The following is a 27,247-nucleotide window of genomic DNA, read 5'->3' as shown; positions in this document are numbered from 1 at the left end:
CTGCTGAGGCACCTCCTTGCGTTTCAGTGGCAGTTTGAATTTAAGAATTCCTGATTCACCTTATGCCTCTATATAATCTCATATTTTTAAAAAAAAACCTTCAGCTGATAATACATTCTTAGTGTCCCTCTTGTTCCTCTACACGGCATTAAGATGCTTTGGAATTTTTCTGCCCCCAGTGTTGGCTTTAATAGAGGTGGTCTTTCTGCAACAGAACCATGGCTGAAGGTAGCGGTCCTGTCACCAGTAGCAGGCACCTGCCTAGTTGCGTCAGTAAAACTGCATCTTTGCCTCTGTATTTAAAAAAGATAATCCTGGGGCCGGCCCCATGGCTGAGTAGTTAAGTTCATGTGCTCTGCTTCAGCGGCCCAGGGTTTCGCCAGTTTGAATCTTGGGTGCGGACATGGCACCGCTCATCAAGCCATCCTGAGGTGACGTCCCACATGCCACAACTAGAAGGACCCACAACTAAGAATATACAACTGTGTACCAGGGGGCTTTGGGGAGAAAAAGGAAAAAAAATAAAATCTTAAAAAAAAAATAATAATCCTAACTGTCCCAGGAATAATGGCAGATTGCAGTGTTCTTCAGGACTTAACAGATTTGTTTTTCCATAATCTCAGTTTTCTGAGGCATATCTTGAAGATATTAGTGCCTTAAATAGCAAAGTATTTAAAAAACTTTAACTGCCCAGATAGTTTTGATGGTAACAGTGGTGTTTGGGGGGCACTGTACTTCTGTGTGTGTCTGTCTCTACTTTATTGACAATGTAATGGATGCATGGCTCCAAGTATTCTGCTAGAGCTCTGTGGTTTTAGGGATCAGGCTCCTTGGACTGGAAGTTATGCATCTTGCTTTACCACAGGAGTTGGCCTTCTTGGCCTCAAGGTTCTTTTTTTTCTGGGTTTGGCTTCCTGGCTTTTCCCCAAAGAGTAGAGGACTTGCATTTGGCTCTTCTGGGAAGTTCACAAATTAGGGCTTGCTCCAGAGTGATAGGCTGAAGAGCTCAAAAGGAAATGGTGAGAAAGACTAGATTAAATCAAGAAATTGTGATTTGATCAAAAACAGTATTAAATCTGGTTTTATCTGTTTTTTACTTGTTTTAAAACAGGTGTAAAGTGACTATGGTTTTTGAACCTTAAGGATTATTTTTTCTTCTTAGAATTGAGTTTTGTTTGTTTCATAATACTTAATATAGTTTAGGAAAAATTTTAGACTACTACTTCTTTTCTTCACAATGCCTTGAAGACGGCAAGGTAGGTAACTATTATCGTTTCACAAGTAAGGAAGTGGAGTTTAATGACCTGTCCTTGATAATACGTCAAATACATCAAAGCCAGTTCTTAAAACTTTGGAATTAGAAACATTTGGGTTTGTTTTTTGGCTCCACCTAAATTTCCTCATTAGTTTAAAAAAACATCTTTCAAGATTGTTGCAAGGAACAAATGAGATACAAAATGGAAGCATCCAACACATTTTATGGCATGTAAATTCTCAACAAATATTAGTGTACCTCTGTGGTTCTCAAAATTTGGATCTTCACAGACCCCACCTGGGGATCCGTTTTGACCAGAAAGTCAAAACTATTTTCATAGTAGTTCTAAGATGTTATTTGCCATCTTTCACCATGTTGGCAGTTAAACTGATGGTGCAGAAGCAGTGGTGTATAGAATTGCTGGCCTCAGCATGAATTAAGATAATGACATGAAGCTGGACTGGTCATTGTATTCTTCACCACTGTGGACTCACAGGAAAAAAAGCTTAATTTCACCTAAGAATGTCCTTGATGAAGCAGAAAGAAATTTTAATTTTATTTTGACTCTTGAGCATACACCTTTTTTCTGTGGGACGGAATGGGAAGTAAATATAAAACACTTCTGCCTCATTCTGAGACGGTGGTGGTTGTCTCAAGGAACATCATTTGTGAAATTGAATTTGCCTCCCTTTTTCATGGAACACCGTTTATCCTGGAAAGAACAACTGACACGCTGTGGTTCTTCAAGCTTGAGTGTTTGGCAGATACTTTCTTAGATGAATGAAATGATAGTATTTGTTTCCAATGAGATGATTCATACTTTTAAATGAAAATTAGAATTTTGGACAACTTGTGTCTGCCTTCATAAGCTTGACAGCTTTCCACTACTTAGGAGATTCTCCTGATGAGGTCCACGGTGATATTAACAAACATGGTTTTTTCATATTGTGTAATGAGATATGTCAACATTTGGAAAAACCGTGTAGTTTAGTGAACCAGTATTTTCCAAATGACCAATACGTGATGTTATAAAATCATGCGTGGATAAAAAGATTCACTCACAGTGTAAAGAAACTGATGGATTTAATGTAATAGAATATGAAAAGTTAATTGATAGGGTTTCAGATTTCACATTGCAACTAGTCCTTAAAAATTACCACTTGTTGAATTTTGTAGTATCAAAGAAGAATATTTAGAATTATCTGAATAGGCTCTTAAAATACTCCTTCCTTTTCCAATTACATATCTGTACACAACTAGACTTTATTTGTATACTTCATGTTCTTCATATCTGTCAACCAAAACAGCTTATTGCAACGGACTGAATGCACAAGCAGACAGATGAGAATCTCATTGCTGTCTGTTAAGCTGGGCATTAAAATTAACAAAACTGTGAGATCATGCCACTCTTCTAAGTTTATTTTTGTTTTGGAAAATACAGTTATTTTCATTAAATTTCATTTCATTAAACATTTCATTTCATTATGAAATTTCATTTCATTTTGTTAATGAAATTTCATTTCATTAAAATGTTATTTATGGGTTTATTCTTGTTTTAAAATATATTAATATTTAAACATTTTTCTTAGTTTTAATTTCTAATATGGTAAATTTAAGTGGACATAACCCACTAAACAGAAACTTGTTCGGATCCTCAGTGATTTTAGGAGTGTAAAGGGGTCCTCGGAACAAAAGGTTTGAAAACCAGTGGTGTACCTCTTGCATTGCTTCTGTGGTCCCTACTAACTCAGTTTATAATCTAGTAGGAGAAACCGACACAAATTGTAAAGTGAAATGATAGGGTAACATATGAAACAATGCTACTGAGAAAAGTCACTTAAAGGGAATCCATTCAAAACAGTAAACAAATTTTCCTAGCCAATAATGGAAAACAAACAAAAATATTGGGAACTTGTTGAAATGAAAATTTATGAAATTCAGTTTATCTTATATTTGACAAAATTTAGATTATAATTTTAATTCTTGGTTACTGTTTAGCACCGAGAGAAGGAATTTAGTGTTGGAAGGGTTGGCATACTTTTTCGGACAAAATTGTATAAATAAGATCCTTTAGGGGCTGGCCCCGTGGCTGAGTGGTTGGGTTCGCACACTCCGCTTCAGCAGCCCAGGGTTTCGCCAGTTCAGATCATGGGCGCGGACCTGGCACCACTCGTCAAGCCATGCTGAGGCAGTGTCCCGTGTGCCACAACTAAAATATACAACTTATGTACTGGGGGGCTTTGGGGAGAAGGAAAAATAAAAAATAAAATAGTTAAAAAAAATCCTTTAATCTTACTTTTCACTTTCACAGTATGAACTTAAAGAGTCATTGAAAATATACTTAAAAGTCTTATTGTTTCTTCAAGGTGACTCTCTTAATCCTTTGTTCGTATAATTGTAATTGTAAGCCGACTTGTGCTGTCATCCTCATCTGTTCCTGTTCATCTGTTAACTATCCATTCCTCGATTGTCAATGGCTTAGCAGTTCTCCCCTATCATTTTTCACCGCATGTTTTACAGGATTTGCAGTCTCACTTTGTAGTTAAGTTTATACTGTGTTATTGGAACATCTTATGAGAGACATACCAGCAGTGTCCATGTGATAGGTGAGGATTAGATGCTAGGAAAGTGTCTGTTTATTAGGTATTCTCAATTTGTTAAAACTTTTGCTGCTTTTGTGACCTTGTGAGTTGAAGTCTAGATAAGGAAGACCTCCTCTAAGGATGCTGTGGTATCACTCAGCAGAAGCATCTAGCCTAATGTGACGTGGGGAGTGTTTCAGGAATGTAAGTGGGAAATGAGGGTACTCCTTTCAGCCTATCTGGAATTAATGCTTTCTATATTGTTATTGCAATTGTTCATTTGTTTGATATAGGAATAGAGTTAGTTATACAAGTTTGTAAGTACAATGCTTTGTTTGTTTTTAGCAGTCTAGGACCTCTCAACTGGAAAAACAATTCCTTATCTCCTCTAGGTTTGCAATGAAAGATAACCAGTTAATAGGAGGTTGATATAAACCAATGTGAGTTAGAAATGGGCCTGAATTTAGATTTGTGCCTTCCCTCTTCATTCTATAGCACAAAGAGTAGAAGGAGAGAGAGCACTTGGTGAAAATTCTGGAATGGAGAGATTGAGAGTTGAGTGACTGAATCAGTTATTGGATTTTTAAACTAATTCCAGAGGCTATAAACTAGAATACTTTCTTTTTTTGTTCTGGACTGTAGTACTCTTTTGGTAGTGTAAGTAGTAGGCGGGATCTTGTATTGGAGAGAGAAAACTAGCTTTATTAACAATAAATTTAAAAAAATAGTCAAGGGACTGGCCCCATGGCCAAGTGGTTAGGTTCGTGTGTTCCGCTTCGGTGGCCCAGGATTTCACCGGTTCAAATCCTGGGCACAGACATGGCACCGCTCATCAGGCCATGCTGAGGCAGCATCCCACATGCCACAACTAGAAGGACCCACAACTAAAAATACACAACTATGTACGAGGGGGCTTTGGGGAGAAAAAGGAAAAATAAAATCTTTAAAAATAATAATAGTCAAATGACTTCATCTCTTGGCTTTTGTTTACTCTTCATAATAAAAATAACATGGTCTAACACTTAATACAATTCCCGGCATGTAGTTAGCCTAAGTGGTTTATATAGATTGTCTTTGTACTTCCTATATTAGCATGGTTTGAGAAATGGTTTTAGAGTTCTACGTATGGAGAAATAGCGGTGTACCAGCAGTAAGGCCTTTGGGAGTGAATAAAGGAACATTTCTTTAAGAGATTGGGGAGAAGAGTGACTTAAATGATAAGCAAAATAACTTACATACTACTCTGGGGCTTTAGAAGGGAACAATAAAGTGAAAGGTTGTGGTGGCACTGGTGATGTTATATTGGATCCTGAGTACTCTTTGCCCCTTTAAGTCTTTTCTCTTCTTTTCCTCATGTAACGTCTCTGGATACAACCTAAGGTTGATCTTATAAAAGAGGGAGAACTGTTTGCTCTAATTTCTTGTACAGGCATTCTATAAGATACAGGTTTTATTTTATTTTATTTATTTTTTAAGCCTATTTGTTTGTTTGGTGAGGAAGATTTGCTCTGAGCTAACATCTGTTGCCCATCTTCCTCTATTTTTATATGGGTTGCCGCCAGAGCATGGTTTGACAAATGGTGTAGGTCTGTGTCTAGGATCTGAACCTGCGAATCCAGGCTGCCAAAGTAGCGTGTACCAGACTTAACCACTACGCCAGGGGGCCGGCCCCACGTTTTATTTTTTTAAGGTTAAAAAAGGGAGCGGTAGCATTCATAGTTAAGAGCATGGACTTGAGAGTCAAACTGATGGAGTTAAAATGCCAGTCCTGCCACTTAGTAGCCACGTGCCTTTGGGTAAATTACTTACCCTTCTTGTGTTTTAGTTTTTCCCATCCACAAAACCCTACTACTATGAGAATTAAATGAGTTAATGTTTGTAAAATGCTTGGAACATGTCTGGACATAGTAAGCATTATATAAATGTTTGTTAAATAAAACAAAAACAGTAACAAACACCAAGGATCTCTGGGAGGGATAAGAAGTTAGGAGGGGAAAGGCACAGGTTCTTCTCCCACATTTGTTGGGAGTAGAGACAGATTAATTTTGACCTCTTGAAGAGACAGCAGACCTAGTTCTAAATTTCAGAGCAGCTAGATGCAGCAGTATGACAGTACAGGCTTCCTGGAAAGTAGAAGAAAAAAGATGCCAAGATGAGATAATTAAAGATAGAATATTGATAAGGAATTAGAAAACATTATGCTCAAATTTTTTTTTTTTTAAGGATTGGCACCTGGGCTAACAACTGTTGCCAATCTTTTTTTTTTTTTCTGCTTTATCTCCCATAACCCCCCCCCCCCCCCCCCCCCCGCCCCCGGACACAGCTGTATATCTTAGTTGCAGGTCCTTCTAGTTGTGGGATGTGGGACGCCGCCTCAGCGTGGCCTGACGAGCGGTGCCGTGTCCGCACACAGGATCCTAACTCTGGGCTGCCACAGCGGAGCACGCGAACTTAACCACTTGGCCACGGAGCCGGCCCCTATGCTCAAATTTTGTTAGTACCTCGCCTTTTCCCACACCAAACGTTCTTAACAAGCCATTGTCCCCTAAATTCTTCAGTGCCAAAAGTAGAACTGTCTTTCATTTTCCAGGACGGAAAACAGTCCTCATCTCTCCTCCATCATTAAGTCCTTTATTGCCTGTTGCTATTTGAAGATCCTCCCACTTCTCTGTTGGAATGAAATGGTTTTGTGCTTTGGCAGGTGGTATCATGAATGGATCGGCGCAGATTTAACTTGTTTAAGCAGATGTTTTGTCTCTCTGGTAAATAAGCTCAGTAGAGGTTGCTTGAAAGGTGTTCTTTTGTTTGTTTTTGAGACCAAAAAAAATTAGCAGGAATTTAAAATAGCTATGTTTTATCTAATACAGAGTAAACAAGTACCATTGCAAAGTATTGTTCTGATGTGAAAGTATCATGACCAAAGGACAAGTTGTCATGGTATCGTGTGGATTGTAATTATACTTGAATAAATTTGAAAGAGTTAATCAACAGGTACTCGATTCTGAAGATGTGGTGGCCTTTAGAGATAGTATATGAACTCATAACGATTTATAAAAACTTTTAATAAGTGAAAAGTTGTAAATTTCCATAAAAGTGAGCAAGTTCTGGGAAAATGGAGAAAAAAGGTGCTGACCTGAGAGGCATGCCGCTGCCTGGGAGACAGTTTGGGCTGGATCACGGAGGCGGATCAGGAGAATGAGATAAGGGCAGGCCAAAAAGAGGGTAGGCAGTTCGACTCACTAGCGGCAAAACATTAGCCTGGAAGAAGGCTGAAATTGAGTAGATACGAGTAGTATTTAGAACCAATTTAATAGCTTACTTGAGGTTTTTTTTATGTATCCTCCTCAGCTTTCTACACATCTCATTTAATCCCCACAACATATTGGAGATGGAAATTATAATTCTTACTGTAGATGGGGGGGGAACAGAAGTCTAGAGAAGTTGAAGTTGCGCCGAGTGCAACACAGCTAGTGTGTGGCAGAGCCAGAGACCATGTTTGTCTGCATCCTCTTAATCACTGTTCTCCATACTGCCTTTCTGTAATTGCTAAGGTGAATTCGCTGTCAACACTGTACTTGTATTAGCTTATTGATGTGTAGTTTATAACCTAACAGATCATCAAAATGTGATTGGAGTAGCTTTGTAGTTATTTGAGGCAGGTTACTCTCGATGGTGTGGAACCAAGTAAGAATATAAGAAGATAGTGCCATATTCTGGAGAACACCACCCCCCTGGAAGGTGCCCCCAAAGTTTTGGGTTAGTGGAAGTGACAGCAAAAGCAGCAAAGTGATGTTGCATCACAGAATCGCTTACTCAGTTCTTTGACATGAAAAAGGTTCTCCATCCTTTTTAAGAAAAGTGTCAAAGGAGCAGATAAAGAGAGCTCAGGAATAAAGGAAATAGAAGAAATTCATTAGGGACTCAGGGAATTAACTACACAGGCCAGATTTAAAAGTATCTCTGGAAAAATATGACTCTAATGAAATAAATCTTATGACTTCTGTGAAACAAAGCAAAACTCATTAATTTATGCTACATTAATTTTGAATTCAAAATAATTAAGTGTGACTGTGTTTTACTTTTTCAGAGATTTTGATTTTTAGAAATCTTGTGAAATAAATATAAATTGGTTATTTTTTTTCACTGTTACTAAATTGGGTAGGTGGGAAAAGGCAAATGCCAATTAAATACTTAGAATGCTACATGGATATTACAACTACAGGTCTGAAAGGAAATTTTAAGTTTTCAAATAAAAAAATTTAACTTACTCTTGCAGGGCGAGAAAAGGCATACATTTTTTGTACATAGAGAAACGTTAATTTTCTGTTTTTGTGGTATTGCATCTCTTGCTTTTTTATACTATTGTGTATTAACTGGTATTGTGGAATTCATCGGATTTCCAAGCCATCTTCTCTAGCGACATTACTTCCAAGAACCTCAATGACATTATGAATTAGAGGAGTCTCTAAAGTTAGGGCATAACAAATAAGACTTCCTTATCCTGACTTTTACCTATAGATTCAGCAGTTCTTGGGCTTTGTTATATATATTGACTTCTTTTGTTTACTTGGATGAAATTATTTTTTGTTAGAATGACTTTTGTTGTCATTGATCATATAATTTTAAGGTACAAGTACTTCAGAGTAGAATAACTACTTTGCTTTTTAAAAGTCTGCAAATGGAATACAATAGCAATATACAGAAATTAAATGTCTTTCTGTACACCAGCAATGAAACATCCAAAAGTGAAATTGAGAAAATAATTCCATTTACAGTAGCATCAAAAAGAATCAGTATTTAGGAATAAATTTAACAAAAGAAGTGTAAGACTTGCACACTGAAAACACTGTTGAAAGAGATTAAAGAAGGTCTAAGTAAATGGAAAGATGCCCAATGTTGGTGGATCAGAAGACAATATTAAGATGGCACGACTACCCAAATGTATCTATAGGTTCAATGCAGTTTCTACCAAAATCCTCTCTGGCTTGTGTGCAGAAGTTGACAAGTGGCTCTTAAGATTCATATGGAAATGCAGAAGACCCAAAATAGCCAAAATAATCTTGAAAAAGAAGCTGAAAGTTGGAAGAGACACTACCTGGTTGCAAAGCTACAATAATCAAGACAGTGAGGTAATAGCTTAAAGAGAGACCTACGGATCACTGGAATAGAATTTAGAGTCCAGAAATAAACCCTTCCATTCTGGTCAGTTGATTTTTGATAATTAAATATCAAGCACCCTAAAAGGCTTTCCTTTCCTATTTACCCTTCTGTCTCTATCCTCTCAACTTCCTTCCATTGCTTAAATCAACAGATATTTATTGCTGAGTACATAGGACTAGGTTTAGGATTTCTGAGGTGATATTTATTTGCATACCTCTGGCTTAACAGAGCTGGCTTGTGCTCCAAGAACTAGTAACCTAGGGGAATGCCGTTTTTAACAGCAGTTAGAGAATAATGAATAGGTATATATATATATGAAATATATATATGTGTAATTCAATATCAGTATTGTTGCTGGTGGCTAGATCTTGGATATAAAAGAAAATAATTTGCTTTTTAGTAATTATGTAATGAAAGAAAGTTAATTAGGAAATGGGGCACAAAATCCAGATTATTAGGGCTTTGTTTCTTCAGTCTGTAGTATCAAACTGCCAGTATATCATCATGAAGATATGTGAGAAATGTTATCTGCCACATGTGGAGATAGAATAATAGCTGGATTTTTTTTTTTTTAAACTTCCTTGGATCAAATACTTTAATTCCAGCCTTAGCAAGTTTTCAGTAAACAAAAATTGGCCCTAAAACCTTGAAAGAGTGATAGTGTAGTACACCAGTTGTATAAATCACAACCCTCTGGGATAGTAGAAGGCAGGGGATCTGGGGCAGAGGCTGTGAACTCCCTGAAATTCTACTCCAAATTTTGTGTGTATACACCTTGGTGTAAGGGCATGGGCAGAGAATCCATGATTTTCATTAAGTTGTCAAATGTTTTGAAACATATTCCAAAAAAGATTATGGATTGTTTAAGCTTTAAAAGACAATAAAGCTGTTAAGAACTTCCACTTCTGGAAACTACAAAGTAACTGGTACGAGACCAGCCCTCTGGCCATAAATAGCTGGGAAACTGGACAAAACATATGAAACAACTGTTTTTAGAGATTTGGTAACAGGCAGGGTAGAGCTGCAGTTCCTGAGAGAAGGAAAACAAATAAATTGAGCCCTTCGATCTCCCTGGCTTTCTGTCTGAAACTGGATTCCAGTGCAGGATCTAAGTAGGGCAAGGCAGTCTTTCTGGGCCAAGGAGATAGATATAGGAGTATAGAGAGACTGGGGAGGCTGGAATTTGCAGGGTGATTACCATAGAAGATGGAGTGATGTAGATACTAAGATCCAGAAATCTGCAGAGGAGTCTCTTTGAGTCTTCGGATGGACACTGAGTTGAGTGGGGATCCCTGAACTGGGCAAAGAACAACTACCAGAGAGCTGGTAGAACTATTGGAACTTACAGTGGGTTGGGAAACATTCTAGTTCTGACCAGCCAGAGTGGAGAGACCTTGTTGAATATCAGGGCCATTTGCAAGAGACCTCAGAAATGGTGCTCCTTAGGAGTAGGGCTAAAGTAACTCTAGAGAAAAGGCTACTCTAGCCCCACCTTAAATCTGTGCTGAAAAACAGGTCTCAAAAGGATTAAGCTGATTCTCAACTAATTTAGCTGCCCACCTGAACAAAACTCAACGTTTAAAAAACCCATACATTAACAAAATAACAAAATATTCATCTAATCCAAAATTAGTAGACATACAAAGAAATAGGGAATATAACCCTTAACCAGGAGAAAAATCAATTGATGGAAACAGATCCAGAAATGACAGAGACGATGGATTTAGAAGACAGAGGTACGTTGAAGCATTTAAAGAAAAGCATGAACATGAGAGAAATGTGAGATCTAAGAAGACCCATTGGAACTTCTAGAACTGAAAAATACAGTATCTGAAATGAAAAATTCTGCTGATGGGCGTAACAGCAGGTTAGACACTGCAGAAAAAAAGATCAGTGATAGGGTAATAGAAACTATCCAGAATGGAGCACGGGGGGGAAAAGGCTGTAGGGGATGGGGGAGGAGCCTCAGTGATGTATGAGATATTATCAAGTAGTCTAATATACATGCATTTGGAGCCCAGGATGGGCGAGGGGGTGGCTGCAGTTGCAGAAATATTTGAAGAAATAATGACTGAAAAATTTCCAGTTACATTGAAAGCTATAATCCTATGGACCTAATGAACCTACATAGGACAAACACAAAGAAAATCACACTGAGGCATATCCTAATCCAATTGCTGAAAACCAGTTATAAAGAGAAATCTTAAGCTGGAGGAAAAAAAGACCATGTTATATATAGAGAGGGACAAAGATAAGAACAGCTGTTGGCTTTTCATGAGAAACAATGTAAGTCAACCAGTGAACCTAACTCTATTAAAAATGAAGATCATAACCACAATGAGGAGGAAGAAAAGAATAATGAAATTAACTTTAGAAAACAGTATTTTGACTAGATACTGTTAAGACTAAAGATAAAAGAAATGTATACAAGTATTCTAGTTAGTAAATCTGGTGTGTCATAAGGGTATGGGTTAACAAGTCTGAAACTACTTTATGTTTGTACTAGAGTTGAACATAAAGTAAATAAATTTTAGATAATGAGAGCCAAGTTTCTGATTGTTAAAGAAGTTGCAAGTAAGGAAAAGAAGGTGGCTAGAACGAACTCTCTCGTGTTGGATTGGAATCAGAGGAATCAGTATAAACTCATGGTTTTACATATTATACATACAGGTAGACAGTGATGGAACTATAAGTGCGTGTACGCGCATAGGTTAGTGTACCCAAATATATTTGCTCACTTTGTCCTCTGGGAAAGCCTAGAAGCAATGACGTTCCAGTAGCAGTGAGCATATGTAGTGCCCAGATCTTGGACTCGACATACAGTTCTTCAGTAAAAGGAACCAGGGCTCTCTTAAGAACTGATTGATTCCAGAGCTGTGGTGCGAGAAATACAAGATGATCCTGGAACATCTTCGATGCCAAAGAAGTGCTTTAAAAAGGATGGGACTTGTCAAAAGGACATAAGAGCCAACCTGAAAGAGCCAAAGCTGGAATAAAAAAATTACACTGTTGCATTATAACCAATAGAATAAAATATACATGAGCCTGTATTGGTGAAAATAAAAAATTGAGTAAATAAATGAATGAGTAGAAGGGACAAATCATAAAAGAAGAATTCCAGTTAAGTGTAAAGCAATGAGTGAAACACAGAATCACCATTTGGCAAATATTATGGTAATAATTGTCACAGGCATAATCCACTGATGGAAGATAAAATCAGTGAGTAAAGATATGATGAGAAACAAAGTATCTGCATAGTCTCAAAGTATTTTCTCCAAGAAATGTATTGATTACAAAAGGAAAATCAGTAAATTTACAGTGGAGGGGAACTGTAGATACCACTTTAACCAAGTTATCAAGGTTAATATCACAATTTCATATGGCTAATTTCAAGGTTCTTATTACAAAATATGTGTGAATAATGCATATTTACAATATATACTCCCTGATATAAAGAACTAAGAAAGACAAAACATTACATCTGTGGTGTTCATCATATTCTTGCCAAAAAATGCAAAACTTTATTCTATTTATGAGAAGACATCCGACAAACCTAAATTAAGGGAGATTCCATGAAACACCTGACCAGTATTCTTCAAAAGTATCAAGGTTCATGAAAGACAAGACTGAGTAACTGTCACACATCGGAGGAGACTTAAGGAGACATGACAAACAAATGCAGTGTGGGAACCTAGACTGGATCTCGAAACAGAAAAAGATATTAGTGAAAAAACTGGATTTTTTTTCTATTTAAGTTATTTGCAAGGTACCAGTGTTACTTTGTTGTTTCTGATAAATGTACTATGGTTATGTAAGTGTTAAGATTAGGAGAAGCCAGATGAAAGGTATTTGAACTCTGTGCTATTTTTGCAACTTTTCTGTAAAATCATTAAAAAAAAAAAAAAAAGGTTTCTTAAATCTACATTTCTCCCAAAGGGAGAGGGAGGAAAAAAGAAACAATATGAGCCAGAAGACAATGGAATAACGTATTTAGAGTTCTGAAAGGAAAAAAACTATCAAGTTAGAATTCAATCCTAACAGAAATATCTTTCAAAATGAAGGCAAAGTAAAGACATTTTTCAGACAAACGAAAACAGAATTTCTTGTCAGTATCTTGTGATATTAAAAATGTTAAAGGACAGGCCAGCCCGGTGGCTGAGTGGTTAAGTTCATGTGCTCCGCTTTGGCGGCCCAGGATTTCACCGGTTCAGATCTTGGGCATGGACATGGCACTGCTCATCAGGCCACGATGAGGCCGCATCCCACATGCCACAACTAGAAGGACCCACAACTAAAATATATGACTATGTACCAGGGGACTTTGGGGAGAAAAAGAAAAATAAAATCTAAAAAAGTTGGCAAAAAAAATGTTAAGGGAAGTTTTTCAGGCTGAAGAAAGTTATTCTAGAGGGATACTCAGATCTACACAAAGGAATGAAGAGGATAGGAAATGGTAAATACGTGGGGAAATATAAAATACTTTTTTCTCAATTTTAATTTCCAAGACAGTTGACTGTTTAAAGCAAAAATTTTAATGTTTTATAGGGTTTATAATATTTAGATGTAAAATTTAGAAGTAAAAAAGGTAAAAGTATACTGTGCTAAGGTTCTTCTATTAATGTGAGAAGTGATCTAATCCTGTTTGAAGGTAGACTGTACTAAGTTAAAGGTGTATATTATAAACCGTGGTGTAACTGCCAAAACAAAATTAGGTACACTTAATAAGCTACGAATCATAAAAGAGCTCAAGTGGCTGTTTTAATGTTACACAAAAGTAGATTTCAGAGCAAGGGATATATTTCCAGTAATAAAGTCTTTTCATTATGATAAAGATGTCAATTTATCCTATTTAGATACGTAATAACAGAGTTTCAAAACACTTGAAGCAAAAACTGACAGAATTAGGAGAAACAGGCTATCCACAATTATGTAGTTGGATGTTCCAACATTTCTCTTTAAGCAATTGATGGCGTAAGTAAGCACATATTAAAGAAATTGAATCTTAATTTGAATTTTCCCGAAAGAAACATCAAGGCCTAGGTGGTTTCACTGATGAATTTTATCAGACATTTGAGGAAGAAAATCCCAATCTTAAACTATTTCAATAAATAAAGGAGGAGGGCACACTTTGAAATCATTTATGGGTCCAGCCTTATCTTGGATACTAAAACCAGACAAAGATATGACTTATCCCTAATGAACGTTGATATCTCCTTCATGAACATGTACATAAGAATCCTTATCTAAATAATTGCAAATCAATTTCAAGAACTTATGAAAGAATATATATCATGACCAAATGGGCTTTATTTCAGGAATCCAAGGTTGATTTCACTTTCAAAATCAATTTTAATTAACTGCCTTAATGGAGTAAAGAAGAAGAATCATGCTCATCTTAATAGGTATAGAAAAAGCATCTGGCAAAATGCAACCTCATTTTGTATCATGATACCTCAGCAAACAAGGAATAGAAGGATATTTCCTCAACCTGCTAAATGATGTACAGTGAACACGATACTTTAATGGTGAAGCTTTCAGCCCAGGCTTTCTCTCTTAAGGATTTAAGTACAAAACAGCATTGTATTAGAGGTCTTAGCTAGTACAATAAGGCAAGAGAAAGAAATAAGTCATAGAGGTTCAACAGGAAGATGGTATAGAAGTGCCTTTTTGCAGACAATCTGATTATATACATAGAAAACTCTAAGCAACCCCCAGTGCCCCCCAGAAAAGAGCACCTAGAATTTTAGTAAGTGAATGTGGCAAGGTTACAGGATACAAGATCAATATACAAAAATAAATTGTATTTTAGGGGCTGGCCTGGTAGCGCAGTGATTAAGTGTGCACATTCTGCTTTGGTGGCCCAGGGTTCGCTGGTTCCGATCCTGGGTGTGGACATGGCCCCGCTTGGCAGGTCATGCTGTGGCAGGTGTCCCACATATAAAGTAGAGGAAGATGGGCAGGGATCTTAGCTCAGGGCCAGTGTTCCTCAGCAAAAAGAGGAGGATTGGCAGCAGATGTTAGCTCAGGGTTAATCTTCCTCAAAAAAAGAAAAAAAGAAAGAAAAGTAAAGTATCATTTACAATAGGATTCAAAAAATGAAAATGAAGTAGGGATAAATTTAACAAAATAATTGCAAGACGAAAACTACAAAATACTGCTGAGAGAACTTAAAGGAGACCCAAATAAACAGAGAACTCTACCATGTTAATGGAATAGAAGGCTCCTGTCACTGTACTCAAAACCCTACATATGTTTCTTGAACATGCCAAACATATTTCCACTTCACACCCTTTGCACTTGCTGTTTCCTCTGCCTGAAACAGTATCCCCAGATAGCTCGTTCCCAGACCTCCTTGAGCTTTGCTCAGAGGTCTTTCAGGGAGGCATTTCCATATAAAATAGCTCTTCCTTCCATTGTTGTTTATAGCATTTAATTTAAAAATTAAATTATTTATCGCCTTAAAGATTTTACTTATTTTTTTGTTTCCTCTCTCTGGAAGGTAAATTCCCTCAACTGAAGGACTTTGTCTACATTATTCAGTGCTAACTATATAGTAAGTGTGGTCTATTCTGCTGAAATGCACATTACTATAATGTGAACTAGCTCATAGACAGTACGTATATAGACATATATGTTACATTGCACTAGAAATGCCTGCTTTATTTCTCTATTATATTTTAGGATGTAATTGGAAAAAGTTGAATTTAGCTTTGGTTCTGTCAATAACTTTTCAATTCCCAGGAACTTCTCCTATCATGCATTTCAAAAATTAAAATCCATGGAGTTATGGCATGCAACAAAAGAAAAAACAGATAAATTTAATTGGACTTCATCAAAATTAAAAACTTTGGTGCATCAAAGGAAATTAAAAGACAGCCTACACAATGGAGGAAATATTTGCAAAGTATATATCTGGTATTCAGAACATAAAGAGAACTCTTACAACTCACAACAAAAAGACAAACAGCTTGATTAAAAAATGAGCAAAGGAGTTGAATAGACATTTCTCCGAAGAAGATTTACAAATGGCCAAGAAGCACGTGAATTAATGCTCAACATCACTAGCTGTTATGGAAATACAGATCAAAACCACGATGAAATACTACTTCTTACCCACCCACTAGGCTGGCTGAAAATTAACAAAAAGGGAAATAATAAGCATCAGTGAGGATGTAGAACAATTGAACCCTCATACTTTGCTAATGATAAAGTGAAATCGTGCAGCTGCTGTGGAAAACAGTGGGTCCTCAGCGAGTTCAACATAAAATTACCACATGACCCAGCAGTTCTCCTCCTTGTGTATACCCAGAAGAATGGAAGATAGATACTCAAATAAAACAGCAGGTTCATGGCAACACCATTCACAGAAGCCAAAAGGTGGAAACAGCCCTAATGTCCACCAGCAGCTGAGTGGATAAACAAAGTTGCAGTGTCTATACATGTGATGGAATATTATTCAGTCGTTAATAGGAATGAAGTACTGATAACTACTACAATGTGGGTGGATCTTGGAAAATATTATTCTAAGTGGAAGAAGCTAGAGACAAAAGGTCACACGTTGTATGCTTCTATTTATATGAAATATCCAGAATAGGTAAGTCTGTAGAGACAGAAATGAAGACAAACTTGTGGTTTCCAGGGATTCACAGGAGGGGATAAAGGAAAGCAACTAACTGCTTAATGGGTATGGAATTTCCTTTTGAGATGATGAAAACGTTTTGAAACTAGGTAGAAGTGATGGTTGCACAACATTGTGAATGTACTGAATTGTTCACTTTAAAATGGTAAATTTTATATTATGTGACTTTCGCCTCAATAGAAAATAAATAAAAATGGAATTATTGAACTTAATCTAGGTTAAGAGCATGCGTGGTCTGAAATCAGACACACATGGAATTGAATCCTAGTTCCTGCCATCTCTTACCTCTGTGACTTTGAGTAAGTTACCTTAAATTTTCTCTTCTGTAAAATAGGCATGTTAGTACTTTTCTCAGAGGATTTTTGTGAATATTAAATGGGATCTGTGAAATGCTTAGTTTACTGCCTTTTTGCTGCTGCTATTGGTTTTTATTTTATTCTTCATTTGTAGAGTGGAAATAATAGTATGGGCTAGGATTATTCTGACGATTTAATGAGTTAATCCATGTAAAGGGTTTAAAACTGTGCCTGGCACATTGTAAATTTTCAAAATGTTTACTAAGTTATTACTACTATATGAAAAAATCCTTAGAGGGAACGTTTTTGCATTTTGCTTTTTCACATCTGCATCTAAATAAGGAAACTAATTTCCGTATTGGAAAATGGCCTTTTCAAAATTTGTACTGTCAATGACAAACAGCTAGGAATAGAGCCTGGTCTTTCAAATTCCACTACTACTACGTTCAAAGGATTGTAGATATGTGATTCTTATTTCCTCTCCAGGTGTGGTGAAAACACTTGATTTTTACTTGTTAAAAAACATAGATGTTGGGGCCAGCCCTGTGGCGCAGCAGTTAAGTTTGCACGTTCCGCTCTGGCAGCCCGGGTTTTGCTGGTTCGGATCCCAGGTGTGGACATGGCTCCACTTGGCAAGCCATGCTGTAGTAGGCGTCCCACATATAAACTAGAGGAACATGGGCACGGATGTTAGCTCAGGGCCAGTCTTCCTCAGCAAAAAGAGGAGGATTGGCAGCAGATGTTGGCTCAGGGCTAATCTTCCTTAAAAAGAAAAAAGAAAGATATTGATCATTTAGCTATAAGTTGTTAAACTTTGGTTGTCTAGAGTTTATTATATAGGTTGTTTCTGCCTGCATTAATTACTATTTACTGGTGTGTCATCAGAAGCCAAGCTTTGGAAAACTAATATTATAGTGTCTCGAGGTTGCAGTTAATCCTCTTGCCACTGGATGGTGCTTCTGCCACATCGTTAAGGCAAATTGTTTGGCTGATATTGTTTCTCCCTTTCCTGAGCAGCTGAAAATTGATAAATGAGTTAGACTGTGGTGAATTGAAATACTCTCTTGAGCTGGGTCCCAGGAATCTGTATGATGTGGGGATTTTCTTTAGTGTGTTTTTACATGAGCAAAACCTGAAAAAGATCACTGGTTGGCTCAAACCCTGTGATTGCTCTAGTCTGTGGTAATTTAGCAAATGATAGTGTGGCGGGAGACTCTGCTCTTCCTCCTGGCAGAATCTTAAAGGGTGATAGGTTTTGCTAGCTTCTCTTGGCAGCTGAGCTATTGATTTTGTTCTAATCCCTAAATTTTATCAAAAATTTTTCTACTCTAAAGTGTGAGTTTTTCCATATTTAGGTATGTGTATGTTTGGGAGTATGGAAAGTGCCTGCTGGAGCGACAAAGGTGGTTTTTGGAAACAGTGTACAGTGGTAGAAGTTGTGCTTGAGTATGACTACAGGAGGAAGCTGGAGGGAATGCGGCTGCAGGGGTGGCCTGGGGCCCTGCTAGAAATACTACGAGCAAGTTGAACTGTTTAAGTAGTGAAGAGAAATGTATTTGTAAACATACCTCCTTCTCTATTAACCTAGTTTTTATTTCTACCAGTGTGACAGGTATAGAATATTAGAAGTCAGTAGTACTTCAAGGTCTATGACAACAGCAGCAACAACAAATCCTTGCCCCATGCCCACCTGTGTGTTGTTACTTTCCCCAAAGGTTTTTTGGCTTTTTCTTAAGTTATTCAACCCCATATTCCCTACTTATATGCTTTCAACTTTAAAAAAAACTAATTTTAGAAAGTCTCTCTTGTTATGGAAAGTGAAAATCGAATACTCTTCTCCCTGGCGCCTCTTCCTTCATCTTCTCAAATAGTTAGATCACATGTTTTTGTTCACTGTTAAACCAAGTAGTGTACTATAATTGCATTTCCTTTCCTGGACAACTTTTTGTTTTTACTGTAGTTTACAGTTCCTTCATTGTTACATTTGCTGAGATTCAGGCCGCTATCCATACTTTATCCCAAACTCTCCAACAGAATTGCCAAACCCTCTGAATTCTGCTTTCATACATAGTCCAGTAACACCATTTCTTGTGCTTCCCTTCTTAGGAAGCATACTTCTTGGAACATTTTTCTCATTTTATTCTGTCTTCATTCTCTGTGAACTGGTTGCTCTCTAGGCCGATTCCAACTGCCTTTTACCTCACTCTTTGCTGGATTTCTTTTCTTCCTATTCTTGGTAAAGCAGTCTCTCCTAGTAGGTGTCTTAAAAAAATGTGTGGTTGCTGCATAGGTTGAGATCTTTCATGTCTGGAGATGCCTTTATTCTACTCTCTCATTTGATTTTGGCTGCATATAGGTTGAAAATGCTTTTTAAAGACATTATCTTTTTGTAGTATTCTGGATTCTAGTGTTGCTATTGAGAAATCTGAGAAGTTCAGAGTTGTCATTCTTGATTGTTTAATATGACCTGGTTTGTTTCTCTGCAGAAGCTTTTATAATACTATATTCCTGGTGTCCTGAAATTTTATGAGGATGTTACTTGGTGTAGATCTTATTTTATTCATTACACTAGGCACTTTTTTGGTGGGTCTTTCAGTCTAAAATAGATTCATTTTGTTCTGTTAAGTTTTCTTGCATAATTTTTTAATTATTATTTTCTGTATGTCATTTTCTGTGTTCTTCCTCGAACTTCTATTAATTAGATGTCAGACCTCCTGGTTTGATCTTACATTAACTTGTCATATCTCACATATATTCTATGCTTTGTCATTAAGTTTTATTTTCTGGGAGATCTCAATTTTCTCTTAGAGCTCTTCTGTTGAATATATTATTTCTGTCTTTTATTTATTTTTTTCAATTTCCAGGAGTTTTCTGAGTCAGGTTTCTTTTTCTTCCTTCCTCCCCACCGGCCCCCCCCCCCCCCCCCCCCCCCGTGTTTTTCATCTTATTCTGAGAAGATAAAGGAACTGTTTTTTTCCTGTGCATTGCCCCTGTTTCCTTCAGGTTCTCCTTTTTTGTTTTGTTTGTTTGTTTGTTTTGGTATCTCATTGGAACCTTTGTCCTTCATGTTTTGGCCTGAGAGGCTCTAAAAAGCTGATTGGAAGCTAAGTGGACAAGTGTGGAGCTTGTCAAGTGGTGAGTTTCACCTTAAGGGTGAAGTTTCTGTCTTTTCTCAGGGACTCTTCCTTTCTCTAGAAAACATCATTTATCTTTTTATTCAACAAATATGTTTTGAATGCCTACTTTATATCTCAGGCATAGCTCTTGGTGCTGGGAAGTTAACTGAATTAAATAGATAAAAGTCCCTGCCCTTGTCGATCTTGAATATATTTTGGCAAAGGGAGGGAGACAGTAAATACCAGGAATAAGTAAATGTGGTATATTTGAAGAATGTTAAAGATAAAAAGTAAGGAAGAGGGATAGGGAGACAATGGACATGGGGAAACGTTGCAGCTTAGGATAGGGTGGTAGCTAGGGAAGGGAGCCGTGATGGAGATTATTCCAGGTTGGAAAAACAGTGTATGCAAAGGCCTGGAGGTGGGAATCTGCCTCACCTGTGTGTGGAACAAGGCGGCCAATACAGTTAGCTCGATCAGAATAAGGTGATAGAGAAAATGATGTCAGGGTTGAAAGGGGAAAGTGGGTAGAATGGATAGGGCCTTAGGACTATTTTAAGGACTTTTGCTTTTAGTGTTTGTGAAAGATGGGATTTGGAGACAGCCAATAAGCATTTGGGTATCATAAGTTTGGAGTTCAGGGCAGAGGTCTGGGCTATGATATAAATTTGAGAGTTATCAGTGTGTATGTGGAATTTAGAGCCTTGAAATTAGGGAAAATCACCAAGAGAATGAGAGATAATAGAAAAGAGAAGTTCACTCCAATTTTTAGAAAAGCTCAGAGAGATGAGGAGAAACCAGTAATGAAGACTGAAGAGTGGCCAGAGAGGTAGGGAAACCAGGAGAGTTTTTGTGCGGAAAAGAATGAAGAACTCATTCAGCTTCTGCTAATTAGTTTGCGGAAACACAGCGTAAGATTGAGAGGGAAACTCCAGGAGTCTAGGATGAGATTTCTATCTTGAATAATTAGATCGGTGGCTTAAAACAGCCTGAATTGTTAGGAGCTTTCCAGTTGTACCTGATTTCCATCCTAAATGGTTTAGAACTTTCAGACTGTGTCCTAATTTCACCTCTCTTCGGGAAAGTTTTCTGAAATAGTATTGGTTGTCAGGTTTGTCATTAAGATTATTTAACAAATTGTATGCCTAACTGGAATTGTTAGTCTTGTTCAGAGTTGGTCTTGACAACCAGGTCATTTAGAAAACTTTTCTCAATAATTCCTAGAGAAAAAAAAAATACAGGCTGAGGGTTACAAATGCTAAGCAAATGGCCCTTTTTCCTTTGCTTGAGTATGGAAAACAGTGAAGCCAAGCTGAAAACTTTGGTTGGTTAAAGAGCAGACAGATCTCGGAAGGTCTGCAGTGCTTTTACTTCGTATAGCTGGAAGCTCTCGACTAGTAGATGCATCAACGTTTGTATTTTCATGCCTTCTTAATGGATTGACCCTGTTTAGCCCTGGTAGTATTCTTTTGTTCTGTAAGCTAGTGAAGACTGTATATTTTTTTCCTACTAGGAAACATCTTTTTATTCTTTTGCATTAAAATATTAGATATTTTAAAGTTTCCTTTTTTATTTCCTAATTGTAAAAACTTGCTATTTCTTCTACCATCTTGGATCCTGTATGTATCACTCAAGTTTAAGATTGAACACATTTGGTCAGAATTGCATACTTAGTGAATATCCAGAGCTAAACAAACACACATTTTTAAAAGTGTAAGTGTTTTTACTCCAATTAATTTTACTATAGCCAAGTTCAGAGTCATAGATACAATTTACCTCTTTTTTCTCTATGTTATAGGAATAGACTTTAAGATCAAAACAGTTGAGTTACAAGGAAAGAAGATCAAGCTACAGATATGGTAAGTGATGGCTAATTTACTCACTTTATATAGTAGAATGCCAAGTTCCTGAAGGTTTGGCAGTGAAATCCTTCCTTGTTACCGGTTTAGATTCTGTGAGACTTCCCTTTCTAAAGCCAGCAATCGGTGACCTCCTTTCAGTGAAGTAAAAAAATTGTTGCCATGGACTTTGGAGTCCATGAGATCGGGCTGTTTTACTTTTTCCACTAACTGTATGAACTTGGGCAAGTTACATACTCACTGTGAGGCTCTTATATCTTCTTAATGTAAATTGGAGATAATACCACCTATCTCAAAAGATTGTTATAAGGATTACATGAAATATCTCTGTAAAGCCTTTAGCACAATACTTTGCTCACAAACACTCAGTAAAAAAAAGTGAATTGGGGCTACCTCAGTGGTGTAGTGTTTAATTCAGGCACCTCACTTTGGCAGCCCAGGGTTTGCAGGTTCGGATCCCAGGTGCAGACCTACACACTGCTCATTAAGCCAAGCTGTGGTGGCATCCCATGTACAAAATAGAGGAAGATTGGCACAGATATTAGCTCAGGGACAGTCTTCCTCACCCAAAAAAAAAAAAAAGAAAAGTCATAATCCTTTTGTTGCTTTGAGTTTTAAGCTATAAAACATTTATTTTCTTTAATGTGTTTATAACTTTTTATAAGCATTATTAGTTTGTATAGGGTTTGCCCCCATAGAAGTATAATAAAATTCTTTAAATTTGTATTCAAGTATGAATCATAGACTTTAAAATTATAATAGCAGTATTTTTCAGTGAATATTAAGTGTTTTGCATATATTATGTGTATTAACCCATTAAATACTCACAATGACCCTGTGAGATATGTGTTATTCCTTTTTAACAGCTTTGTTGAGGTATAACTGACATAATAGTAAACTACACATATTTAAGGTGTACAATTTGGTAAGTTTTGTCATATGTGTAAACCTGTGAAACCATCACCACAATCAAGATAATAAACATATCCATCACCTCAAAAGTTTCCTCAAGCCTCTTTATAATCTCTCCTTCCTCCCTCCCTGGTCATTCCTAGGCAACCACTCTTCTGCTTTCTGTCACTATAGACTAGTTTTCAATTTCTAGTACTATTTATAAATGCAGTCATCTAGCATGTTCTTTTTTTTTTCATATTCTGGGTATGTGTGAGGAGTCTTGCTTTTATTCAGCATAATTATTTTGAAAATTATCGATAATTTTATGTGTATCAATAAGTTCATTACTTTTTATTGCTGAGTAGTATTCCATTGTTAAGATATATCACAGCTTACTTATTCATCATAAAGCTGCTACAGATCTTTGTATAGCAGGCGTATGCTTTCTTTTCCCTTGGAGTATCCCTATTTTACAGATAATGAAACAGAGGCATTTTGAAATAATTTAACCAAGGTCTTACAGCATGTAAATAGCAGAGCTGGGATGCATTACATGCTCAGAATGTAGAGTCGAGAGTGGCATTCTTAATTGCTGTACTGCCTCCTATAAATAGTGCAGTTTGTCAATTGCTTTTGCTGCTCTATCCAGTTACTATCATTTTTTTTCTTCATTGCCAGTCAACAATTGTGTTTAATTTGAATTCATGTTATCTTGAGTTTTACTGTAACAGGACCTATCATAGAATGGTTATGAGGATGAGTGATACATCTAAAGCACTTAGAGCAATGTCTGATGCATAATTAATGTTCAGTAAATCATAGCTGTTATTATTTGGGGATCTCCCACTATGAAGATAGAACCCTAAGAATAGTATGAACAGAGAAGGAAGTTAGCAAAGGAGATTGCAAAGCCATGTTTGGAGAGTTAGAAGAAGAATTAGGAGAGAAGAATGAATTCAAAAGACAGTTTCAAAAAGTTAGATATACTCTTTTCAAGGAAGCTGATAATTAGAAGAAGTAGGATATGTTTAACCAGAATGTCTTCATTACCTGACCGTGTAATAGAATTATAATCTTTATAACATCTTTAAAATTGAATACAATTTAAATAAAATTTAGACATTTTAAAGCATTTCCTAAATTTAATGATTCTCTTTGAAGCACAATCCACTTGATGATCATTGATTTTTCCCTACTTTACCTTGGAAGTAACTCAGCAAGTGATCTATGCCTCATATTCTGTTTGGTTGTAATTAAAGCTGATCTCAAAGGAAGGGACGTCAGTTATTTATTCTGAATTTCAGCCAGCTCCCCTCTCCTTTTTTAGTTTTCTTTTTTAGCCCCACACCCTATCCTTGGCCCTACATGGTGGTCTGTGTTCCAGGTCACTCATAGGCTCTGCCATACTGACTTGCTCTCTTCTCAACTGCATCCCCTCTGTACACACTTTAAGCCAATAATTTTCAGGCTTTTTTTGACAGGAGGAGGTACGTTTTACATTGTGACTAAATGTACATGTACGTGTGTGTATGTGTGTGTTTATAACAAAAACAAAAGCACGCAAAACTTTTTTTAGATATATTTTTCTTTATATAATATGTAAAACCTTTCCTACTATCATACTAAATCTGTCCTGTTCCTCCTCCTATACTCTGTCTTCCACAGACTTTCCCTTCTTCTGTTCCTTGACCTTATGGCTTTAAACTTTTTCCCCTCCATTTATCATTTTAGTCTCTAGTTTTTAGAAGTAAACAGTAAGAGCTAACGCTTGTTTTTAGAAAGAGAGCCTTCCTCAGAAGATGCTTGTTTGGAACAGTAAGTCTTCAAGATTGATCTAGAAAAGATTAATGGCCTTCAAGATTAATCTAGAAAATATTTCTGTTGTGCCTATAAAGCTCAAGAATAGCACAGAAATAACATTTCAAAGTTAGAGTTGTTTAATTTTTAGACATTTTTACTAGAGCCTCTCTCAGGTAAAACGTTTCAGAAGGAAAATTTGATTTAGTCTAGGTTTTCATGTATACAGTTGACTGCTTTTAATTTGAAATAATTCATTTTCCTATAAAGATTAGGAATAAGTGACTGGTTAAAAGTTACAATTAATAGTTTTTAAGAGGTTAGCGTGATGCCAAATGATTTTGTGTCTTTGCTTGAGATGACGTTGCTAACATTCCAGGAAGAAGCCGTGTAGCTCCAGGTGAAGAGATCTGGGATTGCTACAGTAATTCAAGAAGGCTTTTAGCATGAGAAACCCATTACTCATAATTTACAATCTATCCTCAACTTTAATGCTTTGCTTCCACTAGCTACTAAAAAGCACAGTGATTTTTATCTCTTTCTAGTTTGAATGGATAGATTCAGATTCTTGTTTCAACATGAAAAATTCTTGTTCTGTGATTGAATATTAGTTTTGGAAACTTTGGTCAGTCTGTGCTAGAGCTTTGTTTTATTTTTCTTTACTCGAATGATCTTCACTTCTTGCTTTCTTTCCAGGAATCTTTTAGTCTATTTGTTGCATAAGGGTGGAGATTGGTCTCACCCTGGCCAAGACATGTGTGTAGGCCTAAAATTAGCTCGTTTGGCTGATGGAGAAGCAGCTGTGGGTTTTTAAATCCCAGATTTCTAGAAAGTTGCCATCACAGTATTTTTTGCTATCTGCATTTTCCATAGAGTAGCGGGACCTGCCAGGAAAACAGCCATAGTGGGTTACTTCCAGTCTGTCTTTTCTTTTTTTCCTTTTGTGTTTTTTGAAGGGGAGGGGGTTCAGAAATGTTTGTCACTGTCAGCATCTGTATCTTGTACCAGCAGCAAATTTGACATCAACACGGTCGCTAGAAACCAGTAGTGTCACATTGTAGAAGAATCTGCCTACCTAAGGTGCCAGGCAGTTGGGAGTCATCTTTGATCCTTTCCATTCCCTTAACTCCACCAACGAATTTAGCCAGGCCTGCTGATTCTGTCTCCAGAGTGTGTCCGCGATCCGTGCACAACTCCCCGTCTCCACTGTTTCCCTCCTAGTCCAAACCACCACTGCCTCTTTGAACTAGTGCAGCAGGCTCTTGATGTCCTAACAGCCCTTTCTTCCCCTTTTGCCTTCTTCCAGTACTTCTTCCACGTGACAGCCAGAGTAAACCTCTTTCAAATACAAATCTGCTCATGGTTGTCATTCCTTTCCCTGTCTGTAACCATTTTGATTTTACATTGCATTTCAAACAAAAGTTCAAATTCCGAATCCAAATCCCTTACCACAGTTTACAGAGATTGGCCTCTGCCCACCTTTCTGACCTCATTTTTCTGCTCACTTCTGTATACTCTCTACCCCCAGCTGATCTCCTTTCAATTCCGTGAACATGGCAAGCTCTTTTCCAATTTAGGACCTTTGTACATGCCCTGAGAACCTCTCTCAACCCCTCAGCACTCCCCCTAAACCCCCCATAGCTAGACTGAGCATTCTGAAGTACCACTCCGTTCCAGAGGCTTCCCATTTTAACAGAAATAAAGTGTGAAAACTCCAGGTTCTAGTTACCGCCCCTTCTGACTTCGTCTCTCACCAGCTTTGCTCCAGCCACTATGGCCATTTTTTCCTCCCTTGAGCATGCCAAGCATGTTCCCATCTCAGGGCCTTGTACTTCAACTGTTCCTTCTGCTTGGAATGCCCTTTTTTTTTTTTTTTTTTTTTGAGGAAGATTAGCTCTGAGCTAACAGCTGCTGCCAATCCTCCTCTTTTTGCTGAGGAACGCTGGCCCTGAGCTAATATCTGTGCCCATCTTCCTCCACTTTATATGTGGGACACATACCACCGCATGGCTTGACAAGTGGTGCCATGTCCCCACCCGGGACCCGAACCTGTGAACCCCGGCCACCGAAGCGGAACATGGGAACTTTGCTGCGCCACCGGGCCCAGACCCTCCTTGAATGCTTGCTGCCTTCTCTCCTTCAGATCTCAGTTCAGTGTTAGCCTCTGAGAGAGGCCTTGCGTGGTGACTGGCTAAAGCAGTCCAGGCCTCCAGGCACGAGCACGTTTATCCTAGTTTACCTTGGTCAGAATATTTTTTAGTATCTAAACTTAGCGTATTTTTTAAATGTGTTCATTATTGTCCCCCCATTAGAATGTAAGCTTTTTGAGGGTGAGGATTCCATCTGGGTGATTTATGGTTATATAACCACCACCTCAAACAGAGCCTGGCATCCAGATGCTCAGTAACTGTTTGTTGATTGAATGACTTTGGTTGATTTCTGTTCGTACTTCACTTCTCACTCACCTTAAGCATCACGTCTGTGGAGAGGACCTCCTGAGTCATTCTATCTAGATTACTTCTTCCCTCCCCCTTGCCCCATTCTTGCCACTCCACTCTGTTTACCTCGTTAGCATTTATCATAGTTGGGATTATATATTTATTTATTTGTGTGTTCCTGTCCCCACTGGAATGTAAGCTCTGTGAGGGC

The 27,247-nt window shown here is 37.4% G+C and overlaps 1 protein-coding gene across 1 annotated transcript in view; it reads left to right on the top strand.

Annotated features, from left to right (window-relative positions):
- Positions 1–27,247, top strand: part of RAB10 (RAB10, member RAS oncogene family) — a 74,470-nt gene that overhangs the window by 27,542 nt on the left and 19,681 nt on the right. Inside the window, exon 2 of the mRNA XM_008513056.2 lies at positions 21,847–21,907. Coding sequence (XP_008511278.1) covers positions 21,847–21,907 — 61 coding nt within the window. The remainder of the gene's footprint in view (positions 1–21,846; positions 21,908–27,247) is intronic.

The sequence above is a fragment of the Equus przewalskii genome, chromosome 14 (assembly GCF_037783145.1).
Source record: "Equus przewalskii isolate Varuska chromosome 14, EquPr2, whole genome shotgun sequence".
Classification (NCBI taxonomy): domain Eukaryota; kingdom Metazoa; phylum Chordata; class Mammalia; order Perissodactyla; family Equidae; genus Equus; species Equus przewalskii.
Note: the sequence above shows the minus strand (reverse complement) of the source record. Positions and strands in the feature narration are given on the sequence as shown.